The following is a 16,263-nucleotide window of genomic DNA, read 5'->3' as shown; positions in this document are numbered from 1 at the left end:
TGAATTATATTTTGGATTATATACTTCCAAATTAAAAAAGAAATTAAAGTGTATGGATGTGCGTGAAAAAATTATGGAGGTTCATGAAGAAACGCCCCCAAAGACTATATGCTGACAGCATACCAATCATTCATTAACAGTTACACAGTTATTCAAATTAGTAATATAACTTCATTCATTGAAATCCTTATATATTTTAATAGAAATTTCTACAGAATCTGACGTAGAAAATGAACATTAATCAATGCTAACCATCTATATCAACGACTTAAGGACATTACATTAATATTTTATCACATTTTAACACTAACTACCTTCTTTAAACATTTTCTCCAACATTTTTGTACGTTAGATACAAATTATTAAAAATCTTTCTCTCTCTATATATATAGTTATTTATTTGAAAATCTAAATAGTTCTTCATATTAGTTGATCATACACTAGTATTTATGGCACATCCTTATGATCATAAAATGTAAAACAAATTTGTTATATCTTCCTAAAATTGGTTGATACAAACATTTCTTTAATCAAGTGCTAATAATATTATAATAATTAAAGAATTTGTTATATATTATTTTCACGGTCATTTCAGAACTTAATCTTTTTATACAGATACATTTTTTTCTCCTCTTTCATTCTTCATTTCTTTCTTGTTAAGCAACCGTGTAATAATCTTGTTTTCCATTCTCACTTTTTTCTCTTAACAGTTCTTTCATAACCTAAACAAACCATTAAGCAAAAAAAAAAAAAAAGAAAAAGAAAAAAAGAAGTAGCTCGAAACACAGTGATTTAATTAAAATGGAAGCAAAATATTTTTGAAATGAATGCTGAAAAGTTGCAAATCACAGATAAGATGGCTGAAATCTAACCCAATCGAAGAAAAGTGAAAGAAAGTAAAGGTCTGTGGCTCTGGAAGCAGGGGACAGTGACACTTTTTAACGCGAAGAAGTGCAGTGTGCAACAAGCCGCTCACACAAACAAAATAATCCGCACAAGTCAACTTGCCGTTGGCGGTGCAGTGCGGTGTTTTGGGTTTTGTTTTGTTAGTTCATCCTCTCAAACAACCACACACTTCTATTTATTTCTTTTACTGTGTTATTCTCTTTTTCCCGTCCTTCACTTCACTCTCATCTTTTCCCTGGCTTTTCCTAACTTCACCTTCTTATGCATTCCATTCTGATTCCGATTCCCACTCGCCTCCGATTCATGCATTTTAACGCTGCTTAAGCACGATTCTTCAGTAGCACACCTTTCTCTCTTCTAGGGTTTCCCTTTATCAATCCCCATGGCTATCAGAGGCGTGGATTTCAAGTGGTTGGGTTCTCTCACTATTGTTGGATTCAATTCCAAGATCGCTTCCGTTGTATTCTGATTCTGATTGAATGTAACTCGTTCCTTGCAGGTACGATGGCTTTTTTCTGTCTATGCTCGCCACCAGTGTGTATCCTTTGACAATTCAGTTTCTCGATTTACCTAATTCAGCTGCTGTTCTGCATTTTCATTCGCCTCATAATTCTTTCTAACTTAAGCTGAATCAGTGTTTTCAGAAATACTAAAAATAAACCGAAATTTATGCTACTCAATTTACGCATTCTGGCACAAACGTTAATTAGATGTGTGTGTATGTATTCTTTAACCTCTCTTCTTCTAGAGTTATTGTCGCAATTAATTGGAAGCGGTATCATTCTTGTACCTATCCGTTGCACATATGGATTGTGGTGAGGTTTCCTTTTATGGTCCCCTGTGTTTTTATTTTTTTCATATGGCTAAGGTTGTTCATAAATGACTCCTTTCCTTTCTTTCATTGGTGTTCAGGTCGACTACACTACTGTGTTTGTTTTCCGGCTCTTGATGTTTGTTGATAACGGGCTTGCTGCGGGAATGGGTTTGTAAGACCTTCCATCCATAAACACTAATGCCACTATTGACTGTTTAATAAAAAACTATAAGCTGTTTTCTACCATCTACATTGGTTGATTGCGTTAATATACTTTTTGAAGTTAGAGTATGATGAATAAGGTTTGGTATTTCATCGTTCTTGTATGTTTCTTTTAGCCTGTCTAATTTAAATTTTGCCATATCTAAGCGTGCAATAACATCACACCATCAAATACCCTTTTATTGGTTGAAATGTATTAAAACTCCCGAAATAATGTTGATTCACTACCTAATTAATGAGTTTCATCGAAAATTTTGTGATTTCCAATAAATTCTAGTTAATAATAAGTAAAGCATTGGAAGCTGTATTGTTACAACCTCGTAACTTAAAATACTTGTACGCATGTTGACTGCTAACTTACAACGTGTGGATGTTGTCGATGAAATCAATCCATGCAACTAATGTGCTCATGACTATGTAGCATCAACACTGCTTTTTGAGGGTGTAGCCAAGTGTCGTGTTTGGCATGTGTTCATACCCAATCACATTCGACACCAATACCCATCAATGGCAAGTGTTGAACTCACTATTCTGCTGTTGTAGTAAAAACGATGTTTCTTGGCTTTGACATGTTAAAGACGTGGCTGGATACAACTATAACACCTTGCAGACACTTCCATTTGGCATGACATGAAAATGAACACGACTGGTACCAAAATTTGTAACTTCAGTAAAACTAAAACAAGTTTTAACTTTTCAAAATAGTAAAACAGTTTTAGGTAGGTTGAGAAAGCTGAAAAAGCTTCGTGCATAGGCAGAGAACACAAATATCTTGATTTAGGTTATAAATTGATGGATTGATGGTGAAAAACAGTTCAGTGGGTCACCATCTTGTTTTATAATGCTCTTTTGTAAAGAGAGTGTTCAAACTGTATAATGATGTCTCATAGTATTGTTTTGTGAGACTCTCGAACTCGTTATCATAGGGAAATGTCATACATGACAATTTGATTTTCAATTTAGATCTTTCATACATGATGCTCATTTAATTTTTTTGTGTGTATCTCAGTTTTTACTTTAGATATTCTATAAACAAGACTGATATATATATATATATATATATATATATATATATATATATATATATCTGCAACTTATATTTGTTATTAACTGTGTCTGTGTCATAGGCTCATGTTTCCATTATTGTATGGGTAGCCCTCTGATTTTAACATGAGAAATTTGTTGAGGCAGACTAGTAACTTTCCTGAATCACACTGTGGCCTCAATAGGTGGCATGGCCCAAGTTAGAAGTTAAAATAGTGCTATGGAGTACAAGGACTTAAAAGTTTATGGGTGGAAAGTATTAATGTCCTGTGGTTTTATGAAAGTTTATTTTCATCTGTCGTGGAAAATGAAGTTTCCTGGGTTTGTTTTCCACTTAATTTCTCGTGCGGTTTTTATTTCAATATATGAGTTTGTTTGGATGAGCTTCTAGCGATTTCTTGAAGAAAAAAAATGATATTGACTTCTACAAAGTTAAAACTAGCTTATAAGTAAGTTAAAATAAAAATTTGGAGAAACTATGAGATAGTTTCTACAATTTGACTTATGCATAAGCTACTTTTAAGTTTTAATTTATGGAAAAGTCAATTTTATTTTTTTCTTATTTTTCTCTTGTAGAAGTCATTATGGAGAAACTCGTTCAACCAAGTCTAACATTCCCAAAAAATTTATTCTCAAGAATATTATGACCAGGAATGATTTTGCTGGGTACATTTAAAAAATACATTTTATTAAACTTAATACTTTAGGAATAGTTTTAACATTCAAAATGATTACAATAAAGAATAAGAGTGGAAATAGAATTTATAGTGAGTTAGCAAATAACATCCCATATTGCTATGCAAGTTATTTAACTTACTCATCCTTCTCCACAGGAGTAAAAATAATGTAAAAGGAGGTATTGTTACTTTCCCATGCATGAACAATACTTGGGAATAAATTTTTAAACTCACAAAAAACATGAAAATATTACATTCCCAAGTTCACATGCCAAATCTAAAATGTTAAACCTTGAAACACAATATTATCAAAAACAAAATTATTTGTGTCATTTGCTTTGATGACTTACTTTGATTTAATAATATTATCTAACTCAATTAAAATGGTTCTGAATTTTTGTGTTCTATCTAAGAAATGAAGTCAACTGATGTTTTAATTCATCAAATTTCGGTTCTAATTCCATCAAATGGTTCCCCTTGTATGTTTCTAGAGATTTTGGGTGGCAGCAGAGATACGCTCGTTTCTGTGGAAGAGTAGTTGTCCTTTCAATCCTTGTGTTGCTTCTCTATCCATTTCTGTGGGGTTGGACTGTAATGGGTACCCTGTGGTTCAGCAGTGCAAAGAACTGTGTATGTTTTTTTCTTGTTTAATCTTTCTTGTACTCTTGTTAACATAACAATCTTGTGATACATAATGCAAATAATTACCTGCAGTTGCCTGAAGATGGTCAAAAATGGGGCTTTCTCATCTGGTTACTTTTTAGTTACTGTGGACTCCTTTGCATCGCTTGCATGTCTCTGGGAAAGGTAGTAGCGTTCTATTGCTACTCTTCTCATTTTATGTTCTGATGGCTTGTTTTTGTGTGCAAAATCTTTTCGTTCTGCTTGTTTTACTGCTACTCTTTTGAGCAGCTCATGAACAAGAAATATCTGAAAAATACTATCTCCTTTATTGTTTTGTGTTTAGGTTAAGTCACTGTTCTCATTGTGGTTTGTTTAACTCTTTTGCAGTGGTTGACACGAAGACAAGCACATCTACTTCGTGCTCAACAGGGTATCCCTGTATCTGAATATGGGGTATGCTTTACCCTTACTCAGCATATGTTACTACGTTAGCTATGTCTGTTGAGGATACTGCTGTTTGGCACCAAATACGAGTGTTTCTACACCAAATAGGAAAAATTTTCCTTGTGTTTTTCCTCTTTGCAAGGAAAAGGAGTTCGGGAATATGTTTAAGTTTACCCTGAATTCGTAGTTGACACTATCAGTTATTTGTTGAGTTTGGAATTGCATGTAATCTGACATACCATTGAAACTAGCTAATCATCTCATGCAATCTTTTATAATAAAAACACTTGAATGTAGGAGTCCATATTGCTTCGTTCTAATTCCAGTAGTGTTTTGATTGTGAACCTTGTCATAATTTCATTATGAAGTTGTGCTAATCTAGCATTTACATATAGGAAACTGCTTACTGATATGTTTGTTTATTTTATTTTGTGCACATTTTCCAGATTATAAATTGAATTGTCCTTTCTTTTACTGTTCGGCTTTATGGTTGATTGTTCTGTTAACTATTCCTGTATATATCAGTGTTCTTATTATCACTGTTACCAAGACAGTCCCTTGCCTCTGGTAACAGAATTTGCATGTGGTTGTAATATTCTCTTCAATTTCATAGGTATTTTTCTTTTTTTTACCCTCCCAAAAATCGTGTATTGGTAGGTGTCGTGAATAGAGAATGAACACTAAGTATGCTCCTCGTCTGTTGTGTGATTCCCAGTTCCCAATAAAATCCTTATCTCACTATTACAAGGTGTCATTTTGCTCAGTTAAAGACAACTTCCAAGATGATCCTTCTTAGCAACTTCCTTCAATGTGCTTGATCTCTCTCCTTATCACAAGAGTAGAAATCATGCGAACTACTCTCCTCACCTGAGCTTCGAATGACCTTTATGTGTGTCCAAACTACCTTAACCGTTTTTCTATTATCTTTTTGTGGCCACACATCCATCTTAACATATTCTCTTTTGCTACCTTTTTTTTTTCACGTCATCTACGCTAGCTAAATTTGCACTGCATTTACTTTGTCTTACTCCCATTTGAAGTATAAATCAATTGTTCTCAAATTTGTCCCTAAAGCTCAAGTTTAAAGTAACTACTTCCCCTTGATTCATCATTCAAAAATTTATCACCGTCATTGCAATATTAATAGTTTCCCTACTTATACTGATGGGCTTTTTATTTCTATTTCTTATTTCAAAGATTTGTATATATTGGGTTGATTGAATGTGAGTTGTAATATCTTAGCAGTCTAAATGTATATTCGTATCTCTTGGATTGTCCATACTTCACAATTATTAGATGGTAAAATTTCTTCTTTCTTTTTGTTAGGTTCTGGTTGACATGATCCGAGTGCCTGATTGGGCATTTGAAGCTGCTGGTCAAGAAACAAGGGGCATGGTACAAGATGCTGCGGCATATCATCCAGGACTTTACCTAACTCCAGCTCAGGTAGTTTCAACTGATGCTATAGTCTTGTTAATTTCATATTAGAACGGTCAGTTTGCCACATTTTAGTTAATGGAATATATGGCTTCAATTTTTGAGTATTAGCCTCCTACCATCTCTTTTATGTTTTTAGACAATGTGTTCGTTATTATTGTGTCTATATTGTTAGGAATCCTCTTTCACAGCATGCAAAAATGGGAAATAGAGAAGAAAAGGGAACAGAGTTTGGGAAATCAGTACCCAAGGATGGTACTCTTAGTATTATTGATGAAGAACATACAACACGTACCCAAGGAGCTTATCTCCTTCAACACAGGACAACCTTTCCTATTTACAAAAGAATCAAGAATCCTCCTCCCCCTCTTCTCAGAACAGTATATTTATTCCTTTGCCTAACTGTTCCAACAAACTCCCTATGTGTAATAACAACCAATTCTATTAGACTTCCTCCCTTAATTACATTTAAGAGTTTTCTTTCTTCTCTGATACACTAACAGGGTTTTAGGCCCAACATTTATCTCTTAATGATTCTTTTCGTATATATATTGTTAGTTTCACTAATAATTATATTTCTTGTCTGGATTGGGTGCAGAGAGAAGCAGTTGAAGCTTTAATTCAGGAACTCCCAAAGTTCAGGTTAAAGGCTGTTCCTACCGATTGCAGTGAATGTCCCATCTGCTTAGAAGAGTTCTATGTAGGGAATGAGGTATACTTTTTCCTAATCAAGGGAGGCAAGAAGGCCATAGCTTTTACTTCTTGCTATTCATTACTGCAAAATGCTCTCCTTGTATAACCTAATAAATGCTTGGATCCTTACATTTTTAATGAAGTTGAGGTGCAAAGTATATTGTAAAAAACAACTAAAAATTAGTTTCAAACTTACATTAATGCAGGTTCGAGGCTTGCCTTGTGCTCACAATTTTCATGTTGAATGCATTGATGAGTGGCTTAGGCTGAATGTGAAATGTCCTCGGTGTCGTTGTTCAGTATTTCCAAACCTTGATCTTAGTGCACTATCCAATCTCCGTTCAGAGCCTGACCGATCTTCTGCAAGTGTTGTAACAACAACCAGTTATGTGAGAGGCCAACCATCTAGTCAAAGTTACAGGTTAAGATTGCAGGGTCTTCTGCGTCCGGTCCGTGCTGAAATTGCTGGCCCTGTTGGTGACATAGATAATTCCCTGGACAATGCTGAGAACGGTTTTGTATCAATTGTGACTCACAATGCATCATCTGGAGACCACGTCTCTTCTGTCGAATGCGTGCCTGTCACTGTAAGACTTTCCTCTGCACAAAGTTAGGTTTCATTGCTTTTGAATTCCTGTTATATTTCTTACCCCTTCTAGAGAAGGTGAAGAATGCATATTCACATCTGGTCCGTGTTAAAATGGTCCACATTCTAACAAGAAATTCACGTTTGATCCATAAAGAATTGGGTCAGCTTTGTGTCGGGGCGGGCATGGAGTTGTAGGACAAATCAAAATATACGATTTTGCCTAACATAGATTAGAAAAGCAAATGTGTAGTTTTCTTTTACGTTTAGCAATTTGTAAAGAAAAAAGTATATTTTAATGATTTTTCTAACGTACATTTTCTTTTTTTTAATCTGAATATGTTACCAAGTTACAGTGAGAATATTGTGAGATAATTGTTAGTTGTATTTTGTTAACGTATTCTAACTAAAAAACGTGGATGTTTGCTAGCAAACTCCAAAAACAGTTGTTTACGAATACTTGCAGTTTTTAGTTGTAATATGTTAGAAATTGTGACGTGTATGTATTTTAAGAATTTTTTGAGTCACAAATGTGCCAAAATTCTTTTTTTTTTTTTGGAATAAACTTGTCCACTGTTAGAATGACTGTTCATTGAATCGATGAACATTTGTGAATGTGAGACATGCTTTGCATTAGGGATAAGCTTCGTTTCCCTTTGAGATCCCAATATCTCGCTGGGAACTTTTTCTTTCGAGTTTACGGGTGATTTCTTAATGTTTCAAAATTGTGATCCTAAAATATTTGTTGGAGGTGAAATTAGGCTAAACATGGCAAGTCTTTTTTTGTTTTAGCACGAAAGTCTAATTGGCTGTTATGGATTTTGATAGTTATGTGTAGGTAGGTTGGTAGGTATAGTTGTTTTGGACTAAAGTCCAATTTGTAAAGTCAAAATTAAGGTAAAAACCTTCTAATATTTTTGTGTAAATGTGATCATATAAACATGGAATAAAGTTATCATGTTCTATCAAAAGATAAAAATTATTGCTCTTAAGAGACCAGAGATATCTGGAAACTCCCAAGCAATATCAAATTATTATTATTTTCATTAAAGTCGTTGTTGTAGTAATGCAAAAATTTAACATATTTTGTTGTTGCTTCGGTAAAATCTTTTCTCAGTTGTCAAAGTACTAAAGAGCCACTTTTTCTTTACAGTGTTTTGGCCTTATGGGAAAAGTTCACAGTTATAATAAGATCTCAGACGATCGGAATCACTCATAAGTTCACTTAAATTAATGTATATCAGAGCTTAATTTTATTCCAAAGTCCACCTTGGACACATGATCCTACTCTAGATTCAAACGATCCCCTTCATAACATAAGATAAAGATAAAGATACTTTATGTTTTGCACAACAATACATGTTCTAATGGTTAAATCTACATAACTTTTTTTATGAATAATTCTTGATGTAATATTCATAAAAAGAAAATAAAAAATATACGCAAGATAAGATGACTAATTACTGAAATCGATGCACATAAATCATATGATATGGTCTAATTAAGTTTGATTTATATATATATATATATATATATATATATATATATATATATATAATTACTCGTTTGGTTTCTATTTTGATTAAAATATTTTTAATTTGAAGTATTAATTGTGTTCTGATTTTGAAAAAGTGTTTTAATTAAGTTTTTATGTTTAAATATATTAATGACATTAACATGTTATGTGTTAATCGGTAGGTTTTTTAATGTTTTTAAACTTTTTTGTAAAATTTTGTTGTTGTCATGTTTAAGGTCCTTTGTATATTATTATATGAGAAGACATTGTCACATGGTAATATTAGTGTCAAGTGTTATTTATTTTAATTTCAATTTAGTATATATATATATATATATATATATATATATATATATATATATATATATATATATATATTCAATTTAGACCCTAACTACATATCTCAGTTCAATTTAGTCTTTTTTTATTTTTCAAAATAGAACAAGTTCTTCTTCATTTGAGATAAAAATTTTATTTGTATAAATGTTATAATAATATTTTTATTAAAAATAATATTTTAATATATTATATTATTGTATATAGTTAATTTATGTTTTGTCAATCATAACTTTTATCACTAAATATTAATATAACATTTATACAAATAATAAATTTAGTCCCAATGAATCAAATGTATTATTTGTATAATGGTAGTAATTACTTTATTATTATAAAAACACAAATTTATAATATGTTAGTTTTAAATTATGTTTTTTTATAAAAATATTTATACTTAAATAATTTTAATCTTATAAAAAAACAATTAACAAAATACAGATTAATAACATATAATAATGTAATATGATAAAAAGTCAATTGTAGTAAAAATATTAGTATGACATTTATATAAATAATAAATTTGGTATCAATTTGAAAAGAGACAAATATCATTCTATTTTAAAAAAAATAGGATTAAATTAAATAAAAGAGACCTATGTAGAGACAAAATTAAATCATATATATATATATATATATATATATATATATATATATATATATATGTATGTATGTATATTTAGAGGGAAAGGGATTGAATCAAATAGATATATATAAAGACTAAATTAAAATCAAGACAATGATACTTGACACGGATACTTGATAGTCACGTGGCATTGATAGTGTCATGAGTCACACTGGAACCTGACACGTGAGAACAAAAAATTTAAAAAAATTAAAAAAAATCACATATTAATGTGACATGTCGTTAATAATTTTTTAAAATGACATAATTAAGGTACTTTTTAAAAATTAGGACGCAATTAATATTCTTTTCAAAAGTTATAACGTAATTAAATTTTTTTTTAGAAATGATGATTACATTGAAACATTCCAACTAAAGTGGGAACTAAGTGAGAATTAAACGAGTAATTAAGTAATATATATATATATATATATATATATGAATATGTTGCATTGTTTTCTAAAAAGATTAAGTTAATTAAAATATATCAAATGATATGAGTATTTTGTGATTTTTTTAATGTAGTTAATAATAAATAAATAGATTATGAATATTTTATTCATATTTTTAAAATTCTATCTACTTTTTGTGTCATCTTTGAAATTTCCATGATGTATTATTTATTTTAAGGTTTAAATATCTTTTTCGTTCTCATTTTCGTAGTGTTTGTTGTGGATGGTCCTCATTTTGACAGAATGTTTAAAATTGTCATCATTTTTTACCGAATGTTTAAAATGGTCATCATTTTTATCGAATGTTTAAAATGGTCCTTATTTTCGCAATTCGTGTTTTACTTAGTCCTTTGCTGTGACGTCGTTTAAATAAGTAACGAAACACTGTACAGGTGGCACTGTTTGTATTACGTTGCATTGGGGGGTGTTACGTGTACTGTACAAGTGTGGTAATTTAGAAACCATGTAGAACATCACAGCAATCCAAGCACAAACAAACCCCAAAATAGAATTACGAAACCCTAACCCACGAACAAACACAACCCAGAAACCCTAAACCCGCTTACCTCATTGATGATGATTAACTGGAAAATTGAAATGAAGAGCGCGACTGCAATCCAACAATGAAATGACAAGTATTAGCTGCTTCCTCTACAATTCCGAGCTCAAGAAAGACGAAGATGAAGAAATCGCTTACAACGATGAATAACGCGACTACAATCCAACTTAAGCCCTAATTGCAAAATTTCCCCCAAATTGAAAAGTTAATCTAATTAGTCATCTGTACGGTACACATAACACACCCCAATGCAACTCATACAAACAATGTCACTTGTATAGTGCTCCGTTACTGATTTAAACAGCGTCACAGACAAAGACCAAATAAAACACGAATTACGGAAATGAGGATCATTTTAAACATTCTGTCAAAATGAGGACCATCCACAACAAACACTACGAAAATGAGGACGAAAAAGATATTTAAGCCTTATTTTAAAAACTTCACACATGTAACCCTTAATATAAACTTTTTTAATAATTACACTTACTGAGACACTCCTTTGGTACATGGTGGTGATTCTTTTCTCAGCAGAGAGAGGAAATAATAGTGAAAGGTATGTGTTTGATCTTATGCTCTGTGATAAAGGAAAGAATATGATATTTATATGTAAGGTGGCATGATGTGGTGGGTGAAAGATGCCTTTCATGGTCATTGGAAGTAGATTCTGTGATGAACCTCTACGTGCTTTTGGCGGTTGGGCGAAGTGATAAAAGGTGTTTTGAGATGAGTAAGACAATTTTCATGTCAATGGAGTCAAGTTTCCATAGCAGTTTTGTCTAAATCATTGTCATCAAGACGCGTGGGAGAACATTTCCAATAAACGTTTGGTTGAAGTGTGTAAAGGAATCTGTGCCTTTTCTACACTCAAGATAGCTCACTCTACAAAGAAATGCCATCTTTTTTCTCTTTTACACAAGTTGTAGCTATATGGATTGGACCCACTTAGATTTCATCCTTTTGTTTTCCTTTCTTATTATCATGTAAACTTCAATTAGAGTGAACTTATTTTTATGCTAACTGTTAAACCTCGCTATCGTAAAGTTCATTGAGGGAATACTGAAAAAGAAAGGTTTTTATTATTGAGGTGATGGAACCTTTTTTAGATGAGAAGCGCTGATGTCATCATTATTGTGGTGGGACACTTCTTTTTTTCAATCGTAAAAGTAAAAAATGTTTTTATATTTTAAAAAATTATTACTTACCAAAAATTAAATAAAGTATATATTATTTTCGTACATATATTTTACGAAAATAATGCAAAACTTTCTTCAACAAACTGAATATAGAATTTTTTATATATAACAGTTTAAAAATGAAGTATGATATCTGTATATACTATTAATGAAATAAACAAATAGTTTAGTTTAAAGATAAAATATAGTTATTAAAATAATTAAATACAAAAAACATATTAAATTCGCATAATTATTATACATCTGCATTATTTAGCTCAACATATCTTGAACCGAAAACATTATTTTTCTTTCACGTGTAAGGAAATTGTCTTCCTAAAACAATAATATAAAATATAAACCTTACCCATTACATTTACCTAAAAAAATATACATGTCATTCATTAGAAAGAACAAATAAATACGAAAAGAGGAAACAACGATGTTCCATAAGTCAAGTAAGCTGGAACTGCCAAGTAACCGGAAGTGCAGGTACGAATAAAACCTGAAATTTCAATTAAACAGAGCTGAGCCTTTATCTCGTACAGAACCCACACTTTATCCTCTCTGCACTCCAAGAATAAAAACACATAGCAGGCCGTACGATGATCCTACGTGGCGAGATCTCAATGCTTAAAGAAAACGCGAAGCAAATTTTGAAGAATCGAACCCACGTGGCAGGGTCCCACAGAAAACCCCGAAGCGAAAAAATGCCTAGTTCCCCAGTTTGTTTTTTCACTTTCTTTCCACTTTCTCCCACCCAAACACTCTTCTTCTTTATTCCCATTTTTTTTCCTCTTTAAATTCCGCCACCACCGTTTTCACCAACGCCGTGCCCTCTATGAAGAACTCCGACCCCTCCGCCCACTTCGAATCGCCTCACTCCCCTCTCCGCTTCCGATCCTCCCCGCTCTCCGACAACGGCGACCCCTTCCACTCTCCCGAAAACTCGCCGATAAATGACCACCGAGACAACTCCAGGGCCATCGTCATCATCGAGACTTCCACGCAGTTCGCCCAGACAGCGCCCCCCGCCACCGAGTCCGAGCACCGCAACCCACCGCCCAATGAGCTGCCGGAGGTCGTGGTCACCCGCCCCGCGCGCCCGGAGCCTCGCTCGCCAGCGGCCCCCCGCGGGCGTGCAAGAGCGGCGCCGCCCCCTTCCCTTGCAGTGCCGAAAAGAGAGGTCATGCTGAAAAAGGTGGCGTTAGGATTCCGGTTGAGCGAGGTGGTTTTGTGTCTGATTTCGTTTTCGGTTATGGCCGCGGACAAGACCCGTGGTTGGAGCGGCGACTCTTTTGATCGCTACAAGGAATACAGGTTTAAAGTTTTTTTTTTTTATTCCTTCGTTGTTTCAACTAGGTTTTTCTTTTATTTATTTTTCTGTTATTTGGGTCAACGCATTATCAATTGTCATAAATAATTTCGTGAAACCTTTATTAAATATGTATGGTTACTTACTTCAGGTCACTTTATCGAAATTGGGAACTTGGTTTTTAATGGATTGTAAAGTGTGGTGGTTGATATGGTGGCAGGTATTGTTTATCGATGAATGTTATCGCGTTTGTATACGCAGCGTTTCAAACCTGTGATCTGGCATATCAAGTAGTGGCAGGGAGAAGCATAATCAGTCACCACCTGCGTTACCACTTTGATTTCTTCATGGATCAGGCAAGTCTCAAAATGGATCAATTTATGATTTTGGCTTGAAATTCTTTGTTGAATGTTGGTGACAATAAAATGTGTTGTGATGGGCACAGGTTCTGGCGTATCTTCTGATATCGTCTGCATCTTCTGCAGCCACACGCGTTGATGACTGGCAATCGAATTGGGGAAAAGACGACTTCACTGAGATGGCTAGTGCTTCAATTGCGTTGGCCTTTCTTGCTTTCTTTGCCTTTGCTATTAGCTCCTTAATCTCTGGCTACAACCTCTGCACTCTTTTCTCCTAACATTTTTACCTCCTATAACCTGTCTTTCCATACATACACACACAACTACACTTTTTTTTTTCTCTTTTCTTCCTTTGTTCTTATTGCTGCGGAGGAATGCATCCAAGAGTGTTGGTGCTGGTGCTAGTGAATTGTTTTACTGTACAGGCAGACTTGTATACATACAATTGCTGGATATGTTAGGAATGATGATGGCGGACAATTTTTGTTCAATTTAAAATGCAATTAAACGCTTGCGTACAGGTTGCTTTTGTTATTAAGTAATCGAGGTCAAAATTTAATTGGTACGAGTATGCTATTACTTTTTAGGGATTCGATTTTTTAGGAGAAGGAAGAAAGAAAAAGAACACCAAGGGTTCTGTTTGGTATTGAATTTGGAAGTAGAATGTCAGGAATCACTGTTCATTGTTCTCCCTCTGCTCCCGTGTGAAGGTTTCTTAAACATCGACTTGCCGATTGCTGCATCGTTTGCGTTTATCAACTTCTGCTTAAACAACATTATTGTCTCTAGAACCATCATCCTCAGCAAACACATGAATCGTGGATGTCCCAGAAACCGCATTTTCATTTCCATTTTTCAAATTCAACCCTTCAAACCTTTGAATACATGCTGAATATTGCTGGGGCATAAGAAGAGATGTTTCTGTGATACGTCAAATTTCAAACCATGTTCCCAAAGATAGTTGTATTCTTTAAGTAACAAGTTGAATTTTCGAGTAATCGATGCTAGAAAAAAAATAGAAGTTCATTGTTATGGGTTAAAAGGATTGCAAGTTAATCCGCGGTAAAATGAGGACATTTATTTTTTTCTTGTGTGGAAGCTACGGAATATTTTTATTTTAATTCGAGGATGTAATTGCTAGGTATTCAGTTTACTTGTACCACACATAAAATTATTTTTTCTAATATTATAAATGTAAAATGTATATTAATATATTAATTTTAGGATAAAATATGTTTTTAATTTTCATATATTTTAAAAAATTTCTGTTTCGTGCCTAGAGTATATAATCCCTAATGTAAAATATTTTTTCCAGAAAACGACACATGTATTTTATAACAGAGTTTAATATGGTCTCTCTACATGTTGTCTGCTAGAGAGAATGTTATACACAAATTTTTTAAAGTACTAGAATCTTTGCTGAAAAAAAAAAAGATATTACATGTTTTTCATCAAGTTAGGAAACGAAACAATTACATAATTCAATTTAAAAAAAATATAATTTTAAATAAAAATTCTTTGGGAATGAAAAATATATTTAATTCTTAATTTTATCATAATTAATCTCTAAAGAATTTGATTTCCTACCTCTTTTGGGAGTTTTTTTTTTCTAATCATGTTTTCTATATGCAAAAATTATACTTGGATTTTGTTTAAGGAATTATAATCTAATAGGTGGATAATAGCACTTTTATATCAATATACATAAGGGTTAAACAATAATATTTAAATTTAAAAATATTAAATGAAAAAGATAAAAAAAGCTGGAATCTATTTTATTAGGGATGACAACACTGCGAGTTTCATTATCTCATACTCATCTCCATAGAAAAAGGATAATGATATTTTGATCTATTTTTTTGACCCACTTTTAACCTACCACTCGAATCACCCTTACATCATCACATTACACCATTAAAAAAATTAAAATAAAAAATTGAATGGTGATTAGAGTGATAGGTTAAAAATTGGTCCAAAAAAAAAAGTAAAAATATCATTATCATAAAAAAATTCATTTTCATAACCAAACCCAATGGTTTTCCGTTTTCTCCCTGTTTCACAATTAATTAATTACTTTTTATTAAATAAAAAGAAAAAGGGTAAAGGAAACATATTACTATTATTATTATTATTATTAAATATTCAACATTAAAACAATGGTTGTTTCTTCGATACACAATATTTAGAAAAATTTTAATTGTATACATTTTAAATTAGAATACCAAATAAAATTTTATGATAATAAAAATATTTATTAAATTTACAATCCTTAAGCAAACATAATTGATAAAATTTAAAAATATTTTTTAAAAAAAATATAAAAGGAAAATCAATGTCCAAATTTAAAAATATTTTAAATGACCCTTACTTTATTTTTTTTATAATTATAATGAAATATCTTTCTTTATACACTAATAAAATTTATAATATATTACTTGATTAAAATCACACAAAGAACAAAGATTAAATTAATAAAAAT

The 16,263-nt window shown here is 32.2% G+C and overlaps 2 protein-coding genes across 2 annotated transcripts; both read left to right on the top strand.

Annotated features, from left to right (window-relative positions):
* The first annotated feature begins 1,006 nt into the window (after positions 1-1,006).
* SIS3 (SUGAR-INSENSITIVE 3) lies at positions 1,007-7,779 on the top strand. Its single transcript, XM_028065706.2, has 10 exons — positions 1,007-1,317; positions 1,406-1,444; positions 1,655-1,721; positions 1,819-1,892; positions 4,155-4,293; positions 4,378-4,470; positions 4,675-4,740; positions 6,058-6,177; positions 6,767-6,880; positions 7,068-7,779. Exons 1-10 carry the CDS (start codon positions 1,289-1,291, stop codon positions 7,473-7,475), a joined length of 1,149 nt encoding a protein of 382 aa, XP_027921507.1. The 5' UTR covers positions 1,007-1,288; the 3' UTR covers positions 7,476-7,779.
* Positions 7,780-12,845: 5,066 nt separating this feature from the next.
* Positions 12,846-14,868, top strand: LOC114176443 (CASP-like protein 4A3). The gene is made up of 3 exons (XM_028061487.2): positions 12,846-13,430; positions 13,646-13,781; positions 13,871-14,868. The coding sequence occupies exons 1-3, from the start codon at positions 12,952-12,954 to the stop codon at positions 14,060-14,062; spliced, it is 807 nt and encodes a 268-aa protein (XP_027917288.1). The 5' UTR covers positions 12,846-12,951; the 3' UTR covers positions 14,063-14,868.
* Positions 14,869-16,263: the final 1,395 nt, after the last annotated feature.

The sequence above is a fragment of the Vigna unguiculata genome, chromosome 3, assembly GCF_037176805.1.
Source record: "Vigna unguiculata cultivar grain cowpea cultivar isolate G323 ecotype 2 chromosome 3, ASM3717680v1, whole genome shotgun sequence".
NCBI lineage: Eukaryota > Viridiplantae > Streptophyta > Magnoliopsida > Fabales > Fabaceae > Vigna > Vigna unguiculata.
The sequence above is the reverse complement of the archived record's forward strand: the minus strand, read 5'-3'. Positions and strand labels throughout refer to the sequence as shown.